Source organism: Mobula hypostoma, chromosome 3, assembly GCF_963921235.1.
Source record: "Mobula hypostoma chromosome 3, sMobHyp1.1, whole genome shotgun sequence".
Lineage (NCBI taxonomy): Eukaryota > Metazoa > Chordata > Chondrichthyes > Myliobatiformes > Myliobatidae > Mobula > Mobula hypostoma.
In genome coordinates this window covers 80,177,409-80,202,310 of record NC_086099.1, presented here as the reverse complement: position 1 = coordinate 80,202,310, position 24,902 = coordinate 80,177,409, and the positions used below count along the sequence as shown (strand labels likewise).

Genomic DNA, 24,902 nt, shown 5'->3' with positions numbered 1-24,902 from the left:
TCTTTTGGACAAAATAGCATATTCTACAAATTACTATGGTTACCTTCTAAGGCAAACTGTTTAGTTATGGGCAAGATTTAGATATGGATTGAGAATGAAAAGCTGGAGCAACACATACAAAATGCTGGAGGAACTTACCAGGTCAGGCAGCATTTATGGAAATGAATTAGCAGTTGATGTTTCGAGCCAAGACCCTTTATCAAGACTGGACAGGAAGGAGGAAGTCACCAGAATAAAAAGGTGGGGAAGTGGAAGGAGGATAGCTCGAAGGTGATAGGTGAAGCCAGGTGGGTAGGAAAGGTAAAGGGCTGGAGAGGAAGGGATCTGATAGGAGAGGAGAGTGGACTACAGGAGCAAGGGAAAGGTGGGGGGGGCGGGGGAGGTGATAGGCAGGTGAGAAGTGGTAAGAGGTCAGAGTGGGGAATAGAAGAATAAAGGAGGAGGAAGGAGAATTTTTTTTTTACCAGAAGGAGAAATCGATATTCAGGTTGAAGGCTGTCCAGATGGAATATCTGCATTTACACAATGTTGTCTGATACAGGTGTCCCCCGCTTTTCGAACGTTTGCTTTACAAAACCTCACTGTTACGAAAGACCTACATTAGTACCCTGTTTTCGCTTTCAGAAGGTGTTTTCACTGTTACGAAGAAAGGCAGCGCGCGATAAAAAAAATCAGCGCGCGATAAAAGGCAGCGCGCAGCCCAAGCAGCCGCTCTCTCCCGGATTCGGAACAGCATTGCTTAAACATGTTGCATTGAGCAGCCGTTAGCAAGATGAGTTCTAAGGTGTCGGAAAAGCCTGAAAGAGCTCGTAAGGGTGTTACATTTAGCGTAAAACTAGACATAATTAAGCGTTTCAAGCGTGGTGAATGAAGCAAGGACAAAGTGAGTTTGGCTTGTGGAAGTAGACAAAGATGATGTTGAAGAGGTTTTGGCATCCCATGACCAAGAACTGATAGATGAAGAGCTGATGCAATTGGAAGAGAAAAGGATAACAATCGAAACCGAATGCAGTAGCGAAAGTGAAGTCATCCAGGAACTGAACGTGAAGCAACTGCGTGAGATTTTCACTGCAATGATAAAGTACGACTTTAATTTTGAAAGGGTACATAGGCTTAGGGGATATTTGCAGGATGTTTTGAGTCCTTACAAAGAACTGTGTGATAGAAAAATGCTCGAGGCTCAGCAGTCAAGTAAGCCTCCACACCAGCCACAGCAGATGACGAACCTCGACCTTCGACATCGAGGCAGGCAGTCATAGGAGAGGATGAGCTGCCTGCCTGATCAACGATGAGATGACACCCCCGTGTCCCACCACCTCAACCCCTGGGCCCCAGACAGATACTGTACCGATTCGTGGAGAATGCAGCAGTAGCCGGGAGGCACACAGCACATCTTTAAGAAAAAAGCCAAAATAAACATGCTAATTAATTAGGTGCTGCCTAGCACGTAATTGTCGGCCCAGATCAGTGCCGATGCAATCGCCTCTGATCTGCGCCGACATTTACATGCCGGGCAGCACCTAATTAATTAGTATGTTTATTTTGGCTTTTTTCTTAAAGATGTGCTGTGTGCCTCCCGGCTACCCCTGCGTGCTTCACGGCAATGTATCAGGTGGCGGCCTGGAGGGTGGTGGCCATTGCACCACCCAACCTGCAATGACTCAGTCTAACACATCATCATCAGTGTGCTCAGCGCTGTTTTCCCATTTCCGGTAAGTGATACGACACTGTACATACATTATTTCTACTTTATATAGGCTGTGTATTTTTAAGTGTTATTTGGTAGATTTGGCAGCTTCATAGTTTGAAGGTTACTGGAGAGCGCGTTTATGCCAACAGCGCTTGTGTGAGATTTTCTGCCAAGAGCACTTGCGTGAAATTTTCACTACGGAGAACTGTGAAGGCAATCGTTGTAGAGAAGTATTTCTGCTTTGTATAGGTTGTGTATTTATCATATCATTCCTGCTTTTACTATATGTTACCGTTATTTTAGGTTTTATGTGTTATTTGGCGTGATTTGGTAGGTTATTTTTGGGTCTGCGAACGCTCACAAAATTTTCCCATGGAAATAAATGGTAATTGCTTCTTCGCTTTACGACATTTTGGCTTTCGAACCATTTCATAGGAACGCTCTACCTTTGGATGGCGGGGGAAACCTGTATTGAATTCTGAGGGGAAAGAAATAGAAACAATTGAAAAGGATGTTAGTTCAACTGGTTTCAGTTTAATTGACTCTGGGAAGAGCTACCATAAAGCAATACAATCAGGTTGTTGCTACTCTGCTTACCACTTCCTTGCTGCTTAGCTCAATGCTCCAATCTCTGCTCTCCCACTGATCCAGTTGCCAATTAACCACTCTTCCTCCCTCCCCCCCCCCCCCCACACCAGTTCTGGGCCCACGAGTTACTGGTCCTACAGAATGAAAAAAAAATCTCCACCAGAAATGATTTCCAGTGTTATGCACCAAAAGTCCTACAAACCTATAGAGTGGCATTCTTGTTCCCACCAATGAGGTACATCTAGGTGTAGAGCTGGATATGGACCTGGGTCTGAACAGGGGATTCAGGGTGCTGACTCAACACACAGCTCTGCCCTGGCATCGGCTGGACCGAGAGCCCTACAGACCTGCAAACGAAAGGGCCACCTAACCTGGCATAGGGAGGTAGCAAGGGTAAAGGAGTCCAACCTTTGCTAATTCCTCCTGGTCCCTTCCTGTCATGACATTTTGATGTTGTTCCTTTTGTGAAGTTGGGGCTGCTCTGGAATTCCTGCAGATTATTTATTTGGTGAAAGACCGGATGGAACAGAAGTAAGCAGAACAGGTGCAGTGAGTGTGTGCTATAGAAATCCTTTCCTAGACCAGGTTTATCCAAGTAGCACATGTTGTACCCTATGTCATGAGTAGAATTGTTTCAAAACTTGTACTTAAAACAAACACGAGAAACTCTGCCAATGCTGGATATCCAAAGCAACACACACAAAATGCGAGAGGATCTCAGCAGGTCAGGCAGCATCTATGGAAAAGAGTAAACAGTTGATGTTTCGGCTGGCCACCCTTCCTCAGGACTCCTGATGACAGGTCTAGGCCTGAAACATCAACGGTTTACTCTTTTCCATGGATGTTGTTTGGCCTGCTGAGTATCTCTAGCATTTTATATATGTGTATTTAAAAATGCCTTTTAAAATGCTGCTTTAAATTTAGACAAATCTTGAACTTGGTTGTGCAACTGAATAAGAGGAAGCTTGAACTATGCCATTATTTTAAAATGTTCACTATTTACACTTGGAATGCTGATTGCGTGCAAAGTGGTGGATCTAATCCCCTTGGTGTATTTGTTATAACCATTATGTCGGCCATACCAGGTTAGGGTCACAGTTGAAGATCATTGAGTGCCGTGGGCATAAAGTACAAATTATTTCTGCTCTACAACATGGTGCTTTACTTTGTGTTTGTGCTTTTATTACTTCGGATTTTTTTTGTTTTGATATGCAGTTGCACCACTGTGCTTTCTCTACCATGAGCCATCCAAACTCTACCAAGTTTTCCGTGAGATGTATGTAAGATTTTTCTTCAGGCTTCATAACATCTCATCCCATTCCTCGGTAAGTTCAGTAGAGGCATGTTATACAAGGACGTGCTCATTTATCCTTTCTGGGGAACTTGGGTTCAGTCAGTCAAGATAAATTATATGAAAACATATTTGCTTTCTTTATATATTTTCTTCAATGATATCAGTGCATATTCATTATGACTTTAGTCCAAGTATTTTTTGGGAGATTGAATAAAGAGGAAACAGGATAGAAAAAGGTGCAAAAACTGTGGGAAATTGACCTGATGATTTAATCTATGTTGAAACATAAAGTATCCAGTTTTTTCTTTGTCAGAGCATCATTGGGCATCATTTTCAAACTCATTAATCAGTTTCAAGTGAAGTGAATGGACAGTAGCTGTCTGAAAACAACCAGGAGCCAATCTATCTTTCAGTTGTATTACTTCTCATTATCCCATATGCGCAGTATATAAGGAGACGATAAATATCTCTGAAATTTCTGACAGTAACACACATCACTTTCTACAAGAAAAGTGAACTCTGAGATGAAATTAGTTAGACATGACCTGCTCCATCTGCAATCATGATTCCTGCTGGTCAGTTCTAATTCCTTCAGATTATCTTTTGTTACAACACATTTTATGTTGTTTGAGTTTAACACCTTTTCACGAGCGCGACATCTTTTATGCCAGCTTTGAAAGGAGGAATAAAACGACATAGCATCCCCGCAGCATCAGGTGATTCTGTGATCTCTGTCTCGGTTGCTAATGTCAGAACATCTTTCAAGAAGGTGAACCCGCACAAGGCACCAGGCCCTAATGGTGTAGCTGGTAGGGTACTGAAAATCTATGCCAACTAACTGGTGGGAGTGTTCAAGGACATCTTCAGTCTCTCACTGCTGCATTTGAAGGTCCCCACCTGTTTCAAAAATGCTACAACCGTACCAATGCCCAAGAAGAGCAGAGTGAGCTCCCTCAACGACTATCACCTGTTACAGTCACACCTACTATGATGAAGTGCTTTGAGAGTTGTTGAAGGCCAGAATCAACTCCTGTCTAACCAAGGACCTGGACCTGCTGCAATTTGCCTATGGCCACAGTAGGTCTACAGTGGTTGCAATCTCACTGGCTCTCCACACGGCCTTGGAGCAGCTGGACAATAGCTACACCTACGTCAGGCTACTGTTTAAGCTCAGCATTCAACACCTTCATATCCTCAATACTAATCAACAAGCTCCAAAATCTGGGCCTCTGTACCTCCCTCTGCAACTGGCTCCTTGACTTCCTCATTGGGACACCACAGTCGGTGCAGATTGGAAATAACATCTCTTTGCTGACAATTAATACTGGTGCCCCTCAAAGATGTGTGATGAGCCCACTGCTTTATTCTTGTTACACCCATGACTGTGAGGCAAGGCACAGCTCAAGCACCAACTATAAGACCATAAAACAAAGGAGCAGAAGTCGGCCATTCAGCCCATCGAGTCTGCTCCGCCATTTTATCATGAGCTGATCCATTCTCCCATTTAGTCCCACACCCCCGTCTTCTCACCATAACCTTTGATGCCCTGACTACTCAGATACCTATCAATCTCTGCCTTAAATACACCCAATGACTTGGCCTGCACTGCTGCCCGTGGCAACAAATTCCATAGATTCACCACCCTCTGGCTAAAAAAATTTCTTGGCATCTCTGTTCTGAATGGGCGCCCTTCAATCCTTAAGTCATGCCCTTTCATACTATACTCCCCCATCATGGGAAACAACTTTGCCACATCCCCACTCTGTCCATGCCTTTCAACATTCGAAATGTTTCTATGAGGTCTCCCCTCATTCTTCTAAACTCCAAGGAATACAGTCCAAGAGCGGACAAACGTTCCTCGTATGTTAACCCTCTCATTCCCGGAATCATTCTAGTGAATCTTCTCTGTACCCTCTCCAATGTCAGCACATCCTTTCTTAAATGAAGAGACCAAAACTGCCCACAGTTCTCCAAGTGAGGTCTCACCAGTGCCTTATAGAGCCTCAACATCACATCCCTGCTCCTATACTCTATTCCTCTAGAAATGAATGCCAACATTGCATTCGCCTTCTTCACTACTGACTCAACCTGGCGGTTAACCTTAAGGGTATCCTGTACGAGGACTCCCAAGTCCCGTTGCATCTCAGAACTTTGAATTCTCTCCCCTTTTAAATAATAGTCTGCCCGTTTATTTCTTCTGCCAAAGTGCATAACCATACACTTTCCAATATTGTATTTCATTTGCCACTTCTTTGCCCATTCTTCCAATCTATCCAAGTCTCTCTGCAGACTCTCTGTTTCCTCAGCACGACCGGCCCCTCCACCTATCTTCGTATCGTCAGCAAACTTAGCCACAAAGCCATCTATTCCATAATCCAAATCGTTGATGAACAATGTAAAAAGAAGCGGCCCCAACACGGACCCCTGTGGAACACCACTGGTAAGTGGCAGCCAACCAGAATAGGAACCCTTTTTTCCCACTCTCTGTTTCCTGCCAATCAGCCAACGCTCTATCCACATATGTAACTTTCCTGTAATTTCATGGGCTCTTGTTAAGTAGCCTCGTGTGGCACCTTCTCAAAGGCCTTCTCAAAATCCAAATATACAACATCCACTGCATCTCCCTTGTCTAGCCTACTTGTAATTTCCTCAAAAAATTGCAATAGGTTTGTCAGGCAGGATTTTCCTTTAAGGAATCCATGCTGAGTTCTGCCTATCTTGTCATATGCCTCCAGGTACTCTGTAACCTCATCCTTGACAATCGACTCCAACAACTTCCCAACCACCGATGTCAAGCTAACAGGTCTATAATTTCCTTTTTGCTTCCTTTCCCCCTTCTCAAATAGCGGAGTGACATTTGCAATCTTCCAGTCCTCCGGAACCATGCCAGAATCTATCAACTTTTGAAAGATCATTGCTAATGCCTCCGCAATCTCCACAGCTTCTTCCTTCAGAACACGAGGGTGCATTCCATCTAGTCCGGGAGATTTATCTACCTTTAGACTATACAGCTTCCTGAGTATTTTCTCTGTCGTAATTGTGACTGCGCACACTTCTCTTCCCTGCCACCCTTGAGTGTCCAGTATACTGCTGATGTCTTCCTCAGTGAAGACTGATGCAAAATACTCGTTCAGTTCCTCTGCCATCTCCTTATCTCCCATTACAATTTCTCCAGCATCATTTTCTATTGGTCTTATATCTACTCTCACCTTATATCTACTCTCACCTGTCTTTTACTCTTTATATACTTGAAAAAGCTTTTGGTATCCTCTTTGATATTATTTGCTTGCTTCCTTTCATAGTTGATCTTTTCCCTCTTAATGACCTTCTTAGTTTCCTTTTGTAAGCTTTTAAAAACTTCCCAGTCCTCTGTCTTCCCACTAATTTTTGCTTCCTTGTATGCCCTCTCCTTTGCTTTAACTTTGGCTTTGACTTCTCATGTTAGCCACGGTTGCATCCTTTTTCCATTGGAAAATTTCTTCTTTTTTGGAATATACCTATAAATTGCCGATTAACTATTGTTGACAGAACTTCAAATGGTGATGAGGAGGTGTACAGGAGTGCGATAGATCAGCTGGTTGAGTGGTGTCACAACAACAACCTTGCTAGCAATGTCAGTAAGACCAGGGAATTGAATGTGGACTTCAGGAAGGAGAAGTTGAGGATACGTACCAGTCCTCATGGAGGGATCAGTTGTGGAAAGGGTGAGCAGTTTCAAGTTCCTGGTGTCAGCATCTCTGAAGATCTATCCTGGGCTCAATATATTGATGTAATTACAAAGAAGGCAAAAACACTGGCTATATTTCAACAGGTGTTTGAGGAGTCTTGGCATGTCACCAAATTTATATAGATGTACCAAGAAGAGATTCACCACATGGTATGGAGGGGCCACTGCACAAGATCAGAAAAAGCTGCAGAAAGTTTCAAACTCAGCCAATTCCATCATGGGCAATGTCCTTCCTAACATCGAGGACAACTTCAAAACAAGATGCATCAAAAAGGCAACGTCCATGATTAAGGACCCCCATCACCCAGAACATACCATTTTCTCACTGCTACCATCAAGGAAGAGATGCAGGAGCTGGAAGACACTCACTCAACATTTTAGGAATAGCTTCTTCCACTCCACAATCAGATTTCTGAATGGACAATGAATCCATGTTTACTACCTCACTTATTTCACCCTTTGTTTTGCTCTCTATTTGTATGATTATTTAATATTTATATGTTTCTTATTTTAATTTTTAGTTATTTAAGTTTCATGACATATGCCAGTGATATTAAACCTGGTTCTGGATTTGGTCCAATGGAAGATTTTCTTGACAATATTTTGCTATACTCCATTCTGATTCACAGTGACATAGATAACATGACCAACTGCGGCTTGTTTTCTAACTCCAATAATTATTGTGTTGGGGGGCGGGGGGGGGTCCCTGATTTAAAATTTGCCAACAGTATTTTCATACATTGAGTCAGCTTGTATATGGGAACATACAGGAATAACATCCAACTCGCCTCCCTTGCCATTCTCAGTGACTACATTAAAATTGTCAGACATGTTACAACTTGTGGCAAATCTAACATTGTTCCTTTTGCATTTATTTAATCTGCTTCTCCAAATCCTGACACTGATTAAACTTTACTGTTCAAAATTACCATCAACCACTTAAGTTTGAAACCCACAATATCAAGGCTATTAGCGTCCAGCTGTGCATCATCACTTGCAGATTCAAAGTAAATTTATTATGAAAGTATGCATTCAGCCTACAACTGAGATTGGTCCACCTGCAGGCAGCTACAGAACAAAGAAACACCATGGAACCCGTTCCAGGAAACACCAAACATCCAATGTGCGGGAGAAAAAAACAAATTGAGCAATAGGCAAAAAAGCAAGCGAACAACACAAAAAATTCAAACGTCAAACCAGGATCCAGTAGTATTCAGTTTAGTTCAGTTCAGCATGGCGCCACTAGCCTACTGCAGGCCGCAGACAAAACATTCGTCGATGGAGTGGCCCAGACCGCATTCGACTGCTCCAATCAAACTGCTCAAAAACATCAAAAAAGGAGTAACCAGAATCCAGGAACACATGCAACATGAATTCCAAAGTCCCCCAAGATGAGTCCTCAGCCTGTCCAGTCAATCCTTGCAACATAGATCCCAAGACTCCTGCATTTTCTTCCAACAGCTAGCAATAGAGAAAGGAAGGCCAGTCAAACTCAGGCAGATGGCAGCAAGCACCCGCCCTCTGCTCTCACCTTTGTTGACATCAACCTTGTTTGACACCTCAGTCGGAGAAGAGCAATGGAGTTATTCATAGGCTCGAGCCCTAGCTCCAGGCTTCTAGGCCTGCAGGCCACACACTCCACACCAAATCTCATCGAACTCCCTCAGAAACAGCAAAGTGCAAGATCGCTCAATCAGTCCAAAACAGACCAACAAAATGTACATTACATATTCCAATTGCACGCAGCTTAGTAGTAGAATCATATTTGAAGGAAGAAGAAGTAGTTTCGTTGAACTATCTGCAAGAAGTTGCCTTTGTTTGCTGGCGCCATCTTGAAGATCTTAATTCTGTTTCATCTTAAATTGAATCCATACAAGTGATCTTAGTAGACATAATTATTCTATTACTTATTTTCTGGCCTTCAACCTCCAAATACTCCAATTTGCATGCATATAATTTCTGTCCTTCAAAATGTACACTTGTTGCTGCCCCCAATTTATCAATATTAATAATTTTGCCTCTTTAAATTCCTTTCTTCTATAACAACTTTGGCCTTGAAATCGATATGACACATTAAAAATGCTGTAAAGTATATTTGTGTGTCGTACTAAGGATCATTTTGTTCATGGGCCTGACAGTAATATATTGATTGACTTTTGCAAACAAAAATAGAGAATATCCAGAACTGGGGTCCAGTGCTAGGGAACGGCAATAGAGAAGGAAGCATTCTTCAGCAGCTCAGTCACGGCCTAGGACAGTATCTGAAATGGGGAATTGACGATTAAGGTGCTAAATGATTGGAGATGAGGCGTTGCCTGGAGAGCCATGGTGAGCAAGCAGTCTTGATAAGGGAGTGGTTAGATAGGTAAAGAGAAAGGATACAGAGATGAGTTGCTAGGAGTTTGGGTTGCATAATTAGTGCTTGGAGATTGATTATACCCAAAGAGATCAGGTATATTGCAGAAGGTAAAAGGATTTGCCTAAGTCTGATTCCCTGGACTGGGTCTTTTTTCAGGGGACCTCCATCGAGTAGTGCACTGTTTTTAAAAGCATTGCTGCTCCAGCTATGTTTCAGGAACTCACCGTATAAATTGTGTACTAACTTATGGTAATACTCTGAAGGAATTTTGCACAGGGATTTTTTATCATCTCCTGCCCATTGAAGGGTACATTTCAGTTTGGAAAAGATTGTACTTCTGCTCCATTTCTTCCTATTTCTTGGACATGTAGCAGTGAGGGGGGAAAAAAAAAGCAGTACCATATCTGAATTTCTGGGTTCTCTCTCTGCAATCTTCTGTAGCCTTGCAGTACCCTAATCTTTCACCTTTCCTCAATAGATAAGGAAGTCTTAAGCTGTGAGGACACATCCTTTAATGGAAACTTTCTGAAGATAGAACATAGAACAGTACAGCACAGAAACCGGCCCTTTGGCCCACAATGTTGTGTCAAGCCAAATAAATTAGATCAAAAGGCCAACTAAACTAGTTCCTTATGCCTACACAATGTCCATATCCTTCCGTTTTTCTCATATTCATATGCCTCCCTAAATGGCCCTTAAAGATCCTTAATATATCTGCCCCAGGCAGTTCATTCTATGTACCAAACTCTGCCTCTCATATCTCCTTTAAAATCACCCCCTTTCACTTTCATCCCCTCTGGTATTAGCCATTACAACCCATGGGAAAGACACTATGCAGTACTTGAGATGTGGCCTAACTAGGGTCTTATAAAGCTGCAGCATAACGTCCTGACATAAATGACGTAACATAACTGTTCTTTTGAGAACTTGAACATTTAAAAATTATCCATAAGGGGGCGCCACAGTAGCATGACACTAATATAGCTTGGGGCGTTCCAGAGTTTGGAGTTCAATTCCGCCGCTGTCTGTTTATATGTTCTCCCTGTGACCATGTGTGTTTCCTCCAGGTACTCTGGTTTCCTCCCACAGTCCAAAGGGTTAAATATGCAGGTTGTGGTGATGCGGCTCGTTGGAGCGGAAGAGCTTGTTCTACGCTATATATCTAAATAAAATAAATAGATAATAGACAAATGCAGTTTATTGTTTGATCTAAAAGCTAAATTACTTCACATTGTAATAGCTCTGGGTTTTATATGATCGCTGTAATTATGTGTCCTCAGGGAATTGTATCACTTTGTCTGGTGTTTGAGACGCTCATTCAGACATACCTTCCTCAACTCTTCTTTCATCTACTTGAGATTGGAGCACAACCGTAAGTTCTTAAAACTTGCAGTGAAATTTCCATTACACGGAAAATATTCTTGGAGTAAATAACTCTAGATATGTTTATTATATTTAATCTCTTAATATTTGTAACAGTCATAGAGTCATAAAACGTTACAGCACAGAAGCAGGCCCTTGGGCCCATGTAGTCCATGCTGAACTGTTAATCTGCTGAGTCCCATCGACCTGCACCCAGACCATAACCTTCCATACCCCTCCCATCCATGTATGCATCTAAGTTTCTCTTAAATGTTGAAATCGAACAGTCTTTGCTTGATAGAAGAGAGCTTCAACTTCTCACTGATTTATAATGCTTCTCCAAATTGGACCACATCTTTAGGTAATTTCTTTACCCTTGTTAGAATACCTCAAAGCGAAAATGACTACACAAAAAAGTGGGAAGAAAAATTGTATTCTGTGGCTAAATGGCAACTTTCAAGTCAAAGGAGAGATTTAAGATCTCTGCATAAATGTGGTGGATGGGGCAATGACTTACAGTATTTTTTTTGCAAATGGAAATGTCGTGAAAATTCCTACAACACTGTTGTTTCTTTTACTCTATCCATCTATTCCTCTTTCCAATCCATTCAGCTCTTGATTGATTCAGACTTGAGGACAGTTTCACAAATGACAGCAATTCATTAATGTAGATAGTTCTCATCTTTAAGAACAGATGGGGGGGCCTAGTCTAAATCTTAATGTAATCAGCAGCTGAAACCTGGTCTTTCATGCCATTTTTAGCAACTTGCACCTATTTTCAAGGTTGTCACCAATCCTTCATCAAAGTTATAGGAAAATTGGTCTATGAGTTAGAGGTGTGAATATGATAGGTTGCTAGGCACTAAAATCACAATCGTATGTAAAACTGTTGCTACTGACTATTCATGTATGCTACCAGCATTTGGATGCAAAGTAAATAGTTGTTTTTGAACAACTGTGGGAAAATAGTTGGGAGTATGCAACAGGTCCATCAGCCACTGAAATGACAATTATATGGACAATAATCATGGTTTGGAGTCCACAAAATCCAAGCGAAGAAGTACTTCAAAATTTTCTTGCCTACCATTGAGTAATACTCATGTTGATACCTTATTATTAGTGCATTGTAGCAATTAGCCTGGGCAATCCAAGTGCAATAAGATTGTTTTGATATGTAAAGTTTCAGTCCAATTTCCTTTTCCTGTTGTCACTACTGTACATCTTATTGCATGCCTTCTATGGACATTGCCTACTTTTCTGAGCCATGCTAATTAATATTGATTGGCTGCTTGATTCCTAGTGTTGTCCTGAGCTCATGACCATGCATGCACAAGATGGCCATGAGCACATTTCCCCAGATGATTTGCTTTATTTTTTACATCCCTGCCCCCCACCTACGGAACCTGAGGCTTGGCATTGTGTCTTGCAGACACCACATTTAAATCAGGACTTTTCTGATCTGCATGGATTGCAAGTAAAATTGCTGAGCCTCTAGAGAGCTTTTTTCATCAAGTTTTGGACGTGTGTCTGTGTACTATTATACTAAACTGAATGGAAAGTTTGTAAAATAGGAGATATAGTTTTATTCACTTTTAATTTTTCATTTCACCCTGGTGTTCCTACATTTCAAGTACATTCAATATTTCTCTCTTGTTTTGCAGACTCCGGATATCATTTAAATGGATGGTACGTGCATTCTCAGGATATCTAGCAACTGATCAACTCTTGTTTCTTTGGGATAGGATTCTGGGATACAACTCTCTGGAAATTCTTGCTGGTATGTGTATTTTAGAAGTATTGTGATACACTCCTTTTGATGACACCCTCTTCCTGTTGAAGATGCCTTCAGTCAGATGTATTTGTGGGTTTCTGTCAGCAGAGGGAGTTCTAGCCTTCATGGTTCTTTCGGTGGTTTTTGGGCACATCTTTTGAAAATTCTTGATAGCTCTGAGTGTTTTGAAAGTTGTTCACAAAACTGACTGCTAAGTTTCAAACTAAATTAGCAATTGCAAATAATTCTGTTCCTTGCCTTGCTATGCATTTTTATTTCTCCCTGTTAAATTTAGTAAACTTGTTCATTTAAATACTGTGAAGTAGAAATTGATTAATAAACCATGAAAACTAACAAAATGCAGATGTTAGTGTTGTATATGCGACTGAGCAAAGCAGGTAAAAGGTTTTTAGACATCATGACAAGTAGGCATTCTCTTAGAGACTCTACTAGAGCATCACTCCAAAGTCCAGGGAAAATATGAAGTGTTTATATTCTTAAGAACAAGGGTAACAGCTGGTGATTCAATACAATTTCAGCAGCTACAGTGACATTTTTGAACTCAGTACTTTGATTCTGACAACTAATTACCTTGAATTATATACTTATGATGGGACCACACTAAACTGACAAGACATTTCTGAATGTTCAAATGCTTTTGCTAGGATATTGTAATTCACATGGATGGTCTCAAAGTTTCTGAGGACAGAGAACCAAGACACCCGAAATAAATGCTGTAAGAGTCTGATTACACAAATATCCCAATTAAAGTTCAAAGTACATTTATTTGCACAATCATGCAAATAGTAACCACAAGCAAAATTATTGAGCAGATATTCTGATGATCCTGCTTGAAAAGCACCTGCAGTGTCTGAGATCTAGTTTGATGCAGGCTGACTAAAATAGCCCTATTACAGAGGGCCACAACTGGGGTCCATGGACCCCTCTGTTAACGATATGCAGTCCTTGGCATTAAAAAGTCTGGGAACCTCTGCTTTATGTTTGGCTGATGCACACAAGAATGTTTTCTAGTCATGTCAGTTTACAAACCATTCTACTTGCTGTGGGCCAGTCTAATGTAGACAGCTTTGCAAGAAACATTGCTATCCTTTTAATTTCAAGCTGACTTCCGCTTACGATGTACAGGACATCAAAACTGAAGACTGATTCTCCTTTGAATGAATGCTTGCTAAATCCATATAATTTCATGACTTAGGAATAATCTCTGAAACAGAACCTGCTGGAAACTGTCAGCAGGGAAGAAACTAAATTAACATTTCAGATTGAAGTTTCTGTGTCAGAAAAATCAGCTGTAGTTTTATTTTTGAGCATGTTGCCAGCAGTGGTGTTCACCTGCTATGAACTGTTACTCTGAGCTAGTTATATCCTGTCATATCATCACAAGCAGCTTGTCTACTTTAACAAGACAAGGACAAACCTCACTGGATATCAGGTAATTCCTGGAAATGGGGACAATTGCGCTACTATCAACTTATGCGCTGTTCCTTGCAATCAATACCATCTAGGACCTTTTATGGAGCAAAGTACCTGGCAGATACTGTGGCCAGGCCAATAACATGTTTCATATTGAAAATTAACTGGAAAAACAATCTGAAATGTGCAACAGTAAATCCCAATTTGCACTTGTATGAACTTCCTTCCTGCAGAAATGTAATTCTGTAGCATGAATTAGTGTACTGTTCTGAGCCATTTCTACTCCACTGATTTAATTTCCCCTTGATTGATTTGCATGCATGGAAATATTTGGATATTTATTAACAATTATGTGATTGGTTAATTTCAGGAATAAAATATATCAATCATAATTCTACTGTCATAAACTTAAGCTTAGACATTTTTTGATACTGCTCTGGAGAAATATTACCTCTGTTAAGACAGTTTATTTTATTTCAGTGCTGGCAGCTGCTGTATTTGCTTACAGAGCAGAAAACCTAATGGAGGCAGGATCACATGGTGCAGCTGAAGTAAGGTGTTCTACTGTCATTTTGGGGGCGATCATACTTCTGGATGAAAGTCAGTGCCACACAGCCCTTTTGAGGGGTGGTTCAGATTTGCAATCAAGCAACTTCTGAGGGCTTCTTTTGAGAAACCAGTATTTATTTTATTCACATGACATCAAATAGTAATAGTTTCAATCATGTGTTAGATACAGTTCCTATTGGGCTGCTCCTCTTGCTGTTTCACCAGTACTGTATTCCAGTTTTACACATTTACGAACATGGATCCAGATGAGACTTGTGGGCCTTATTTGGGGCGGGGGTCAAAGGAAGAGAATAGTTTTGCTATTGGTATAGTTCATAGAGCTGTTGTCTCACTACACCGGAGGCTTGAGTTCAATTATTGGCACTAGGTGCTATCAGTGTGGGTTTTGAAAGTTTTTCCTATAGACATTTGGGTTGCACTCTCCTCCCATATCCCAAAGACATGCAGGTTAGCTGGCCACTATAAATTATTATTACTATGAATGGTAACATTGAAGCTGTTAATGAGTATGTGGGGTGAAAAAAAAGATTAATGTAAATGATTAGTTGATAGTTGACATGGACTCGGTGGGCCAATTATCCCATTTCCATGCTGGCTCTCTATGACTTTGTCTTGCAGTGGTCTTTCCCAATCTCATCCATTCTCTTGGGAAGATGTATTAATGGGAAGTATGGTGCCCTTTTAGAAAAGGGAAGAGAGTGACAATTTTTTGGCTTTTGTTGAATGCTCTCTTTTTGATGCCACCTGGCAAGTGTTGTACTGCCTGAGGAGACCAGTGACACCAGAAAGGAAAATAGTTTTTCAAGGAAGTTACAAAGAAGCTTGATGAAGGGACAGTGGTTGGCGTTATCGCTGGTGGTGGACATTGTCTATATGGACCTTATCAAAGCCTTTGACAAAGTCCCACATGGGAAGCTGATCCAGAAGGTTAGGCTGTTTATCATTCATGAAGTAGTTTAATAGGATTCAATGTTGGCCTAGTGGGAGAAATCAGAGTCATTAGTGGTATGCCACAGGGATTAGTGTTGGTTTTATTGTTTATCATCCTATAATCATGATTTAGATGATAATATAGTTAACTGGATCAGCAGATTTGTGGATGATACCAAGATTGGGAGATTGGTGATGTAGTAGACAGTGAGGAAAGCTATCAGAGCTTGAAAGGTGGTGTGAACTAGCTGGGAAAATGGGCTGAAAAATAGCAGATGGAATTTAATGCAGACAAGTGCAAAGTGTTGCACTTTGAGAGGACAAACCAGAGTAGGACTTCTACAGTGAATAGTAGGGCATTTAGGTGTGTGGTAGAAAAAACAGACCCAGGAATACAGATCCATAATTCCTTGGAAGTGGCATGACAGGGAGAGAGAATATTGTGTGCATTTTTGGTCATCTATCTGTAGGGAAGATATCAATAAGCTTGAAAGATACAGAGAAAATTTACATGGATTTTGCTGGGACTTGGGGATCTTATTTACAGATAAAGGTTAGGACTTTATTCCCTGAAGTGCAGGAGAATGAGGGGAGATCTTATAAAGAGAAGATTACAAAATTAAGAGTGGCTCCATCTTCGAGCCTACTTCTTCAGAAGGACTCTCCCACTCCCACCGTCTGCCGTCTTCAACCCTCCTCCTCTTCATGGACACCCCGCTCTGGTCTTCTGCCTGCTCTGGATCTCTTTATTGCTAACTGCCAACGGGATATCAACCGTCTCGACTTCACTGCACCTTGTTCCCACTTCAACCTCACTCCTTCCGAACGCTCTGCTCTCCACTCCCTCCGCACTAATCCTAACCTTACTATAAAACCCGCCGATAACTGGGGTGCTGTTGTAGTCTGGCGTACTGACCTCTACTTTGCTGAGGCACAGTGTCAACTCGTGGATACCTCCTCTTATTTACCCCTCGATTATGACCCCACTAAGGAGCACCAGGTCATTGTCTCCCACACCATCACCAATTTTATCCACTCAGGGGATCTCCCATCCACTGCTACCAACCTTATAGTTCCCACACCCCGCATTTCCCGTTTCTACTTCCTACCCAAATCCACAAACCTGCCTGTCCAGGTAGACCCATTGTCTCAGCTTGCTCCTGACCCACTGAACTCATTTCTGCATACCTCGACACTGTTTTATCCCCCCTTTTTCAATCCCTTCCTACCTATGTTCGTGACACTTCTCATGCTCTGAATTTTTTCGATGATTTTAAGTTCCCTGGCCCCCACCACTTTATTTTCACCATGGATGTCCAGTCCCTATACACTTCCATTCCCCACCAGGAAGGTCTCAAAGCTCTCCGCTTCATTTTGGATTCAGACCTAACCAGTTCCCCTCTACCACCATTCTGCTCCGTCTAGCAGAATTAGTCCTTACTCTTAATAATTTCTCCTTTGGCTCCTCCCACTTCCTCCAAACTAAAGGTGTAGCCATGGGCACCCATATGGGTCACAGCCATGCCTGCCTTTTTGTTGGCTTTGTGGAACAATCCATGTTCCAAGCCTATACTGGTATCTGTCCCCCACTTTTCCTTCGCTACATCGATGACTGCATTGGCGCTGCTTCCTGCACACATGCTGAGCTCGTTGACTTCATTAACTTTGCCTCCAACTTTCACCCTGCCCTCAAGTTTACCTAGTCCATTTCTGACACCTCCCTCCCCTTTCTTGATCTTTATGTCTCTATCTCTGGAGGCAGCTTATCTACTGATGTCTACTATAAGCCTACGGACTCTCACAGCTACATGGACTATTCCTTTTCTCACCCTGTCTCTTGCAAAAATGCCATCCCCTTCTCGCAATTCCTCCGTCTCCGCCGCATCTGCTTTCAGGATGAAGCTTTTCATTCCAGGACGAAGGAGATGTCCACCTTTTTTAAAGAAAGGGGCTTCCCTTCCTCCACCATCAACTCTGCTCTTAAACGCATCTCACCGATTTCACGCACATCTGCTCTCACCCCATCCTCCCGCCACCCCACTAGGAATAGGGCACCCCTTGTCCTCACCTACCACTCCACCAGCCTCCAGGTCCGACATATAATTCTCCGTAACTTCCGCCACCTCCAACGAGATCCCACCACTAAGCACATCTCCCCCCACCCCCGCTTTCTGCAGGGATCGCTCCGTACGTGACTCCCTTGTCCATTCGTCCCCCCCGTCCTTCCCACTGATCTCCCTCCCGGCACTTATCCTTGTAAGCAGAACAAGTGCTACACTTCCTCCCTCATCATCATTCATGGCCCCAGGCAATCCTTCTAGGTGAGGCGACACTTCACCTGTGAGTTGGCTGAGGTGATATACTGCGTCCGCTGCTCCTGATGTGGACTTCTATATATTGGCGAGCCCCGACACAGGCTGGGAGACTGTTTCGCTGAACACCTATGCTCTGTCTGCCAGAGAAAGTAGGATCTCCCAGTGGCCACACATTTTAATTCCACATCCCATTCCCATTCTGATATGTTTATCCACAGCCTCCTCTACTGTCAAGATGAAGCCACACTCAGGTTGGAGGAACAACACCTTATATTCCGTCTGGGTAGCCTCCAACCTGATGGCATGAACATTGACTTCTCTAACTTCCGTTAATGCCCTACCTCCCGTTCATACCCCATCTGTTATTTATTTATTATATTAATTATTTTTTCCCCCTCTCTCTCTCCTTTTTCTCCCTCTGACCCTCTCACTATACTCCTTGCCCATCCTCTGGGCTTCCCCCCTCCCCCTTTCTTTCTCCCTTGTCCTCCCATCCCATGATCCTCTCATATCCCTTTTGCCAATCATCTGTCCAGCTCTTAGCTCCATCCCTCCCCCTCCTGTCTTCTCCTATCATTTCAGATCTCCCCCTCCCCCTCCCACTTCAAATCTCTTACTATCTCTTCTTTCAGTTTGTCCTGACGAAGGGTCTCGGCCCAAAGTGTGGACTATACCTCTTCCTAGAGATGCTGCCTGGCCTGCTGTCTTCACCAGCAACTTTTATGTGTGTTGCTTGAAATTCCAGCATCTGCAGACTTCCTCGTGTTTGGGGTATAGATAGGGTGATTGTTTGGAGACCTTATCCCCTCAGGTTGCATTAGACTACAATTAGAAGTCATGGGTTTAAGGTAAAAGTTGAAATATTTAAGGAGAATCTGAGGAGAAACTTCACTCAGAGTACGATGCAAGTGTGGAGTGAGCTACCAGTGGAAGTGATAGATACAACTTCAATTTTAACATTTAAGAGAAGTTTGGATAGGCACGTGTGTGAGGGTCATACGTATGTAGGGTTTGGAGGGGTGGGATTAGACAGAAAATCTAGTTTCTGGTCTATTTCTGTGCTTTAGTATTCTATGTGTATATACTGTATTTACAAAAACAATCAACAGTCAAGAATATAGATACAATAAATGAGCAGGTCAGGAGACATTCGCAAGAATTTATATGGCAAAAGCCTGGTAGATGGAACAACACCGTAACTCCTTACCATTTAATTCAACCAAGGAGCACACTGCTTCTGTGATTTTTTTTTTCTTTATATATGTTGGATAGTTGATTTGATTCTATAACCTGTGTGGAAAGTAATAATTTAAAGTTGACCATGACATCACTGAAGTAAAAGATTTGAAGTTGAGCTTCTTGGGATTTCTAATAGAATGTTATCCAAAGTGAGGAGGATGTCATTTGTGATGGGACCAAGGTACACTGTTTATCTTGCATGTGAGAAATGTGATCCAATTTGTTGCGGGTGGAGGCACTGTGCACTGTGAATGTGGGAATTCCACACTCCACAGGACTGGTTGATTTCCAAATATGTCATGGGTGCTCAGTATTAGAATTTAAACAAACCTTGCATCTTCATTTGGATTGGGCCAAGGGCAGGTCATAATGCATTGCATCGATTTGATCCCTATATCTACTATTGAGTTCTCTATATATTTGCCCTGTTAGCTGTCCTTAATCTGTTTCTGTTATTCTTCTTAACCATTAGTAGTTCTAATGTTTATTGCATTGAAGCATCACTTCCAGAGTGATATAAGGCTGAGAACTCAAAGTAATGTGCTAGGCTTTCAAGTTATAATTTTATAACACTGAATTTGTTTAGGAATATTGAAATGTTTAGATTTTTATTTTTTTTAAGATTATGAAGACATGCAGTCCTCTTTTATTGTCATTTAGTAATGCATTATTTAGTGAAGAAGTTAGAATAGTAACATTTTTTAATCAAAACTCTGTATAAGGCCATGAACTTCGCATAGATGAGCATTTGTTTAGTGTTCATCTAATTTCTAAGCATACTGTTTGCAATAATGAGTTTATGTATAATTAATCAGTGTATTTTTGTTCTTATTGCAGGCTGTACTTGCTGATCTTTCCACACTGCAGGTTATGCCTCTTCTACAGCTTTTCCTGTTTGCTACTTCTAATTAAACAATATTATTTCAGAAGTTCAGAGATGAATATGGATATGTATGTCACATTGCCAATTCTTTAACACACCTTAACAGTATGATTGTTGGTAAGCCAATGGATACATGAAAGTGTCAAATAAAATTGCACATGTGAATGAAGTACTTTTTATTTGTTAATGTAAAAATTGATGATACTATTTATGATGAATTTTGCATGATTGACAAAAGCACTGGGTGTACAATTAAGAATAACATGATTGTAAAATAAAAAAAATTAAAAACAAAAACAATCTTTGATATTATCAAATAGTTTGAAGCAGTAATGGTTCACACTAGTTAGTATATAGAAGATGAAATCCTACACTGCTTTAATCGTGTGTTCTTGCTATTTGGTTCATTCTATAACTTGTCCTTTACAAGTTACTGAACAAAAAATGTCTTTAAATTTCATTCCAACTTCTAATTTATTTCATAATTTGAATGAAATATTCACTTAGTTTTTAGGAGTGGATTATACTGAAAATGTGGCTTGAATAATGCTATTTTAAAGAAAAGAATGTAACTAATGTCCTAAAAATTGAGTTTCACAATTAATAATTATGTTCGGCTGACCTTTTAACCTACACTAAGATCAATCTAACCCTGCCTTCCCGTATAAACCAACATTTTTGTTCCATCCATTTGCCTGTCTATATAAGCCACTCTGGGCAAAACAACTTTCCACTCAAATCCCCTGCTAGAGGAACTCAAATGAGCTAGGTAACATCTGATAGATGTAATTGTAGTTCAGGTGAAGAATCTCAACCTGAAATGTCAAATATCTATTTTCCTCTACAGATGTTGCCTTACCCACCGAGCTCCTCCAGCAGTACTTTTTTTTTGCTCCAGATTGCAGCATATGCAGTGTCTCCTCTCCTCTGGTTTCTGGTCACTTTCAATTAGTAGGCCTGAAGAAGCAGCCGATCAGAACAACCATGAGTAGCTGTGGTTCTAGAATGGTCAGAGGTGACTGCAGCTTTTCAGCAGGAGGTACAGGGAATAGTTATCTAATGGTCACTTGACATTTATAGTGCTATAGGAAAAAAATAAAGAAATTAGGAGTGAAAAAAGGGGGCCCGTAAATAATCTTGGCAAATAGGATTGAGGAGAATCTTAAAACCTTTTGTAAATACCTTAGAAGCAAGATAGTAACTAAGGAGGGAATAGGTCCCCTCGCTCAGGGGTAATCTATGTATGGAGCCAGGTGATGTGATCGAGATTCTAAATGATTACTTATCATCAGTATTCATCAGGAAGAAGGATGTGGAAACTACAGGGTTAAAGAAGGTGTATGCTGATGTGCACTCTATTAAGGAGAAATATTGGCTCACATTTAGGTAGATAAGTTCACAGGGCTGGATAGGGTTTATCTAAGGGAATATAGTTAACTGAATCAGCAACTGGATACTAAGGGAAACAAGGGAGGAAATTGTTGATAACTAGTGGAGACTTTTGCATCTTAGCCATGCTGAGATACTAGAAGACTGAAAGATAAATAATGCCCCTTGTTCAAAAAGGGCATTATAATATTATATGGTAAGGTATTTCTTTTTTTTCTTTTTTTTACCAACCATCTCATTTGGGTAGTGGGGTAGATTTTTTTTTAATAAAATACAATTATTCTATTTTATTTCATTCCATAATTCAATCTTTTTTTTCTACATGATTGATTTGGAATTTAGGATACTGTGATCATATTACTGTGATTTAAATGTAATGTAATTCATATTACTTGTATCCTTATGAATTTTGTATTTGTATTTATGTAATTTATATAATATTAATAAAAATAGTGAAAGAGAAAAAGGGCAATAGGGGTCAGACTGGAAACTACTGGCCTGTGAGCCTTATGTCAGTGCTTGCATATTGTTTAAGAAGATTTTGAGGAACAGTATTTATGTTCGATTGGAAAGGCAGGAAAAGGCACCATGATTTTGTATAAGGGAGATCAAATATCACAAATCAGATTGAGTTTTTAAAGGAGATTTATCAGGGAGATATAGTGGTAGATATGTAGTACAGGTGCACATTCCTTTATCCGAAATTCTGAAATCCAAAAAGCTCTGAAAACCGAAGTTTTTTTCGCCAACAGCTGGCGTCACTCAGGTGTGACGTGGCAGCACTAGCAGAGGCCGCCAGTCGTCAGTTGTGGCTCAGCGCTCGTACTGGTTACACGTGCATTTGCTGTTCGCTGATATTTTGTGTTCACTGTTGACTTTGTGTTTAATTTCGTGGTGAAAATGTCAAAAAGAGCTGCAGTTACCCCTATGGGTAACAATGAGAAAAAAAGAAGGAAGCATCTATCATTATCAATAGTGCAGAAAGTGGAGTTATTGCAGAAGCTTGATCGTGGTGGGTCTGTGTGGCATCTTACTGAAGAAAATAGTGCTGGAACTACCACTGTATATGATTTAAATAAACAAAGAAAAGTTACTGAAGTTTTATAGTGACAGTGACATTCTACATTTATTCCAATAAGTCATTTACCATGTGTTTGATTCGGTTTGTTTGAAGCTGTATATTTTTATGTTTTATTGAATGTTTTTGTTGGAATTTTTTTTTTCTTGTCATTATTCCCTAAACAATACAGTATAACAGCTATTTACATAGCATTTACGTTGTATTAGGTATTATAAGTAATCTGGAGATGATTTAAAGTATACGGGAGGATGTGCGTAGGTTTGGCATGCTGCCAGGTCCTAAAGTCCACTGTACTGAGCCAGGTTAAATAAGGGACTTGAGCATATGTATGCTTTGGTATGGGGTGGGGGGGTCTGAAATCTGAAAAATTCTGAATTCCGAAATGCAACTGGCCCCAAGGATTTTGAATAAGGGACTGTAGACCTGTAGTACTATCACTCGAGTATGATGTTCTCCTAAGGGTTTTCTACCGGTGGGTCCCCATGTGGCTGTAGGGGCCAATCCGGGATCCACTTATTCTGATGCATTGTGATCTAGTGCAGATGTTGTGCATATGGACTTCACTAAGGTTTTGAGTATGGTCTTGTGTGGTGGACTGGTGCAAATGGTGAAGGTACAAGGGAACTAGATTCAAAATTGTCTTGGTATTAGGAGGCAGAGGGTAGTTGCAGGTGAGTTTTTTTTTTCTGACTGATAATCTATATCAAATGGTATACCGCTGGGACCTTTGCAGTTTATGATGTATATAAATGACCTAGATGAGAATGTAGGAGGTATGATTAGTAAGTTTGCAGACAACTTAAAATTGCTGGAAATGTAGATGACTGAGAAGGTTATATAAGGATACAGTGGGATATAGATCATCTGGAAAATTGCACAGAGATATCACAAATGGAATTCAACCCAGGTAAGTGTGCGGTAATGTACTTTGGGACATCAAGTTCTGTTAGTTCATATGGAGTAAACGGCAGGGACCTTGGAAGTATTGACATATAGAGAGACTTTGAGATGCAGATCCATAGCTTGCTGGAAGTGCTGACTCAAGTGGATATGTTGAGTAAAAATGATATTTAGTATGCTGTCTTCATAGGCCAAGGCAGTATGAGGGATAGGATGCCATGTTGCAGCTGTACAAAACACTGGTTAGACCACACCAGAGTATTGTGCACGGTTTTGGTTAACACACTGCATTAAGGATGTGGGAGCAACAGAGAGAATACAGAGGAAATTCACCAAGAGATTGCCTGTAATTGGTAGCTGTAGTTATAAGGAGATATTGAATAGGCTGTTTTTTGCCCCTTGCAAAATAAGAGCTGAGAGCAGTGACCAAACAGAGGTTTACAAAATTATGAGGACATGGATATGATAGGTTTTCAGAATTAGAGTATACAGGTTTAAAGTGAGGGGGATGAAATTTAAATGAGATCTGAGGGTTAAGTTTTTCAAAATGTGACAAATATTTGGAACGAGCTGCCATGACTCCGTCTAGTCCTCTTGCTGCTTCAGGAATAATTGGAGACCCCACCCACCTCAGACATTGTCTCTTCTCCCCTCTCCCATTGGAAAGAAGATACAAAAGCCTAAAAGCATGTACCACCAGGCTCAAGGACAGCTTCTACCCCGCTATATATTGATTGGTCCCTGAGAATGGTAAGATGGAATCTTGACCACATTGACATTGTTATAACATTGGATCTTATTGTCTCTTTATTGTCTCCTTACATTGTACATTGACATTGTTATAACATTGGACCTTATTGTCTCTTTATTGTCTCCTTACGTTGTACATCTACATTGTTATAACATTGGACCTTATTGTCTCTTTATTGCCTCCTTACATTGTACATCGACATTGTTATAAAGTTGGACCTTATTGTCTCTCTATTGCCTCCTTACGTTGTACATCGACATTGTTATAACGTTGGACCTTATTGTTTCTCTATTGCCTCCTTACGTTGTACATCGACATTGTTATAACGTTGGACCTTATTGTCTCTTTATTGCCTCCTTACGTTGTACATCGACATTGTTATAACGTTGGACCTTATTGTCTCTTTATTACCTCCTTACATTGTACATCGACATTGTTATAACGTTGGACCTTATTGTCTCCTTACATTGTACTTTCTCTATTGCAGTTATACTTCATTCAGCATTTTGTTATTTTACCCTGTGCTCCCTCACTGCACTGTGTCATGAATTGATCTGTATGAACAGTATGCAGGATGAGCTTTTCATTGTACCTTGGTACATGTGACAAAACCAAACTA

The 24,902-nt window shown here is 40.9% G+C and overlaps 1 protein-coding gene across 2 annotated transcripts in view; it reads left to right on the top strand.

Moving 5' to 3' along the window:
- Nucleotides 1-21,797, top strand: part of tbc1d19 (TBC1 domain family, member 19) — a 148,028-nt gene extending 126,231 nt beyond the window's left edge. For both annotated transcript variants that reach the window (XM_063043328.1, XM_063043329.1), the window contains exons 17-21: nt 3,494-3,603; nt 10,939-11,030; nt 12,682-12,797; nt 14,706-14,776; nt 20,117-21,797. In XM_063043328.1, coding sequence (XP_062899398.1) covers nt 3,494-3,603; nt 10,939-11,030; nt 12,682-12,797; nt 14,706-14,776; nt 20,117-20,191 — 464 coding nt within the window. In that variant the 3' untranslated portion in view covers nt 20,192-21,797. The remainder of the gene's footprint in view (nt 1-3,493; nt 3,604-10,938; nt 11,031-12,681; nt 12,798-14,705; nt 14,777-20,116) is intronic.
- The last annotated feature ends 3,105 nt before the right edge of the window (nt 21,798-24,902 follow it).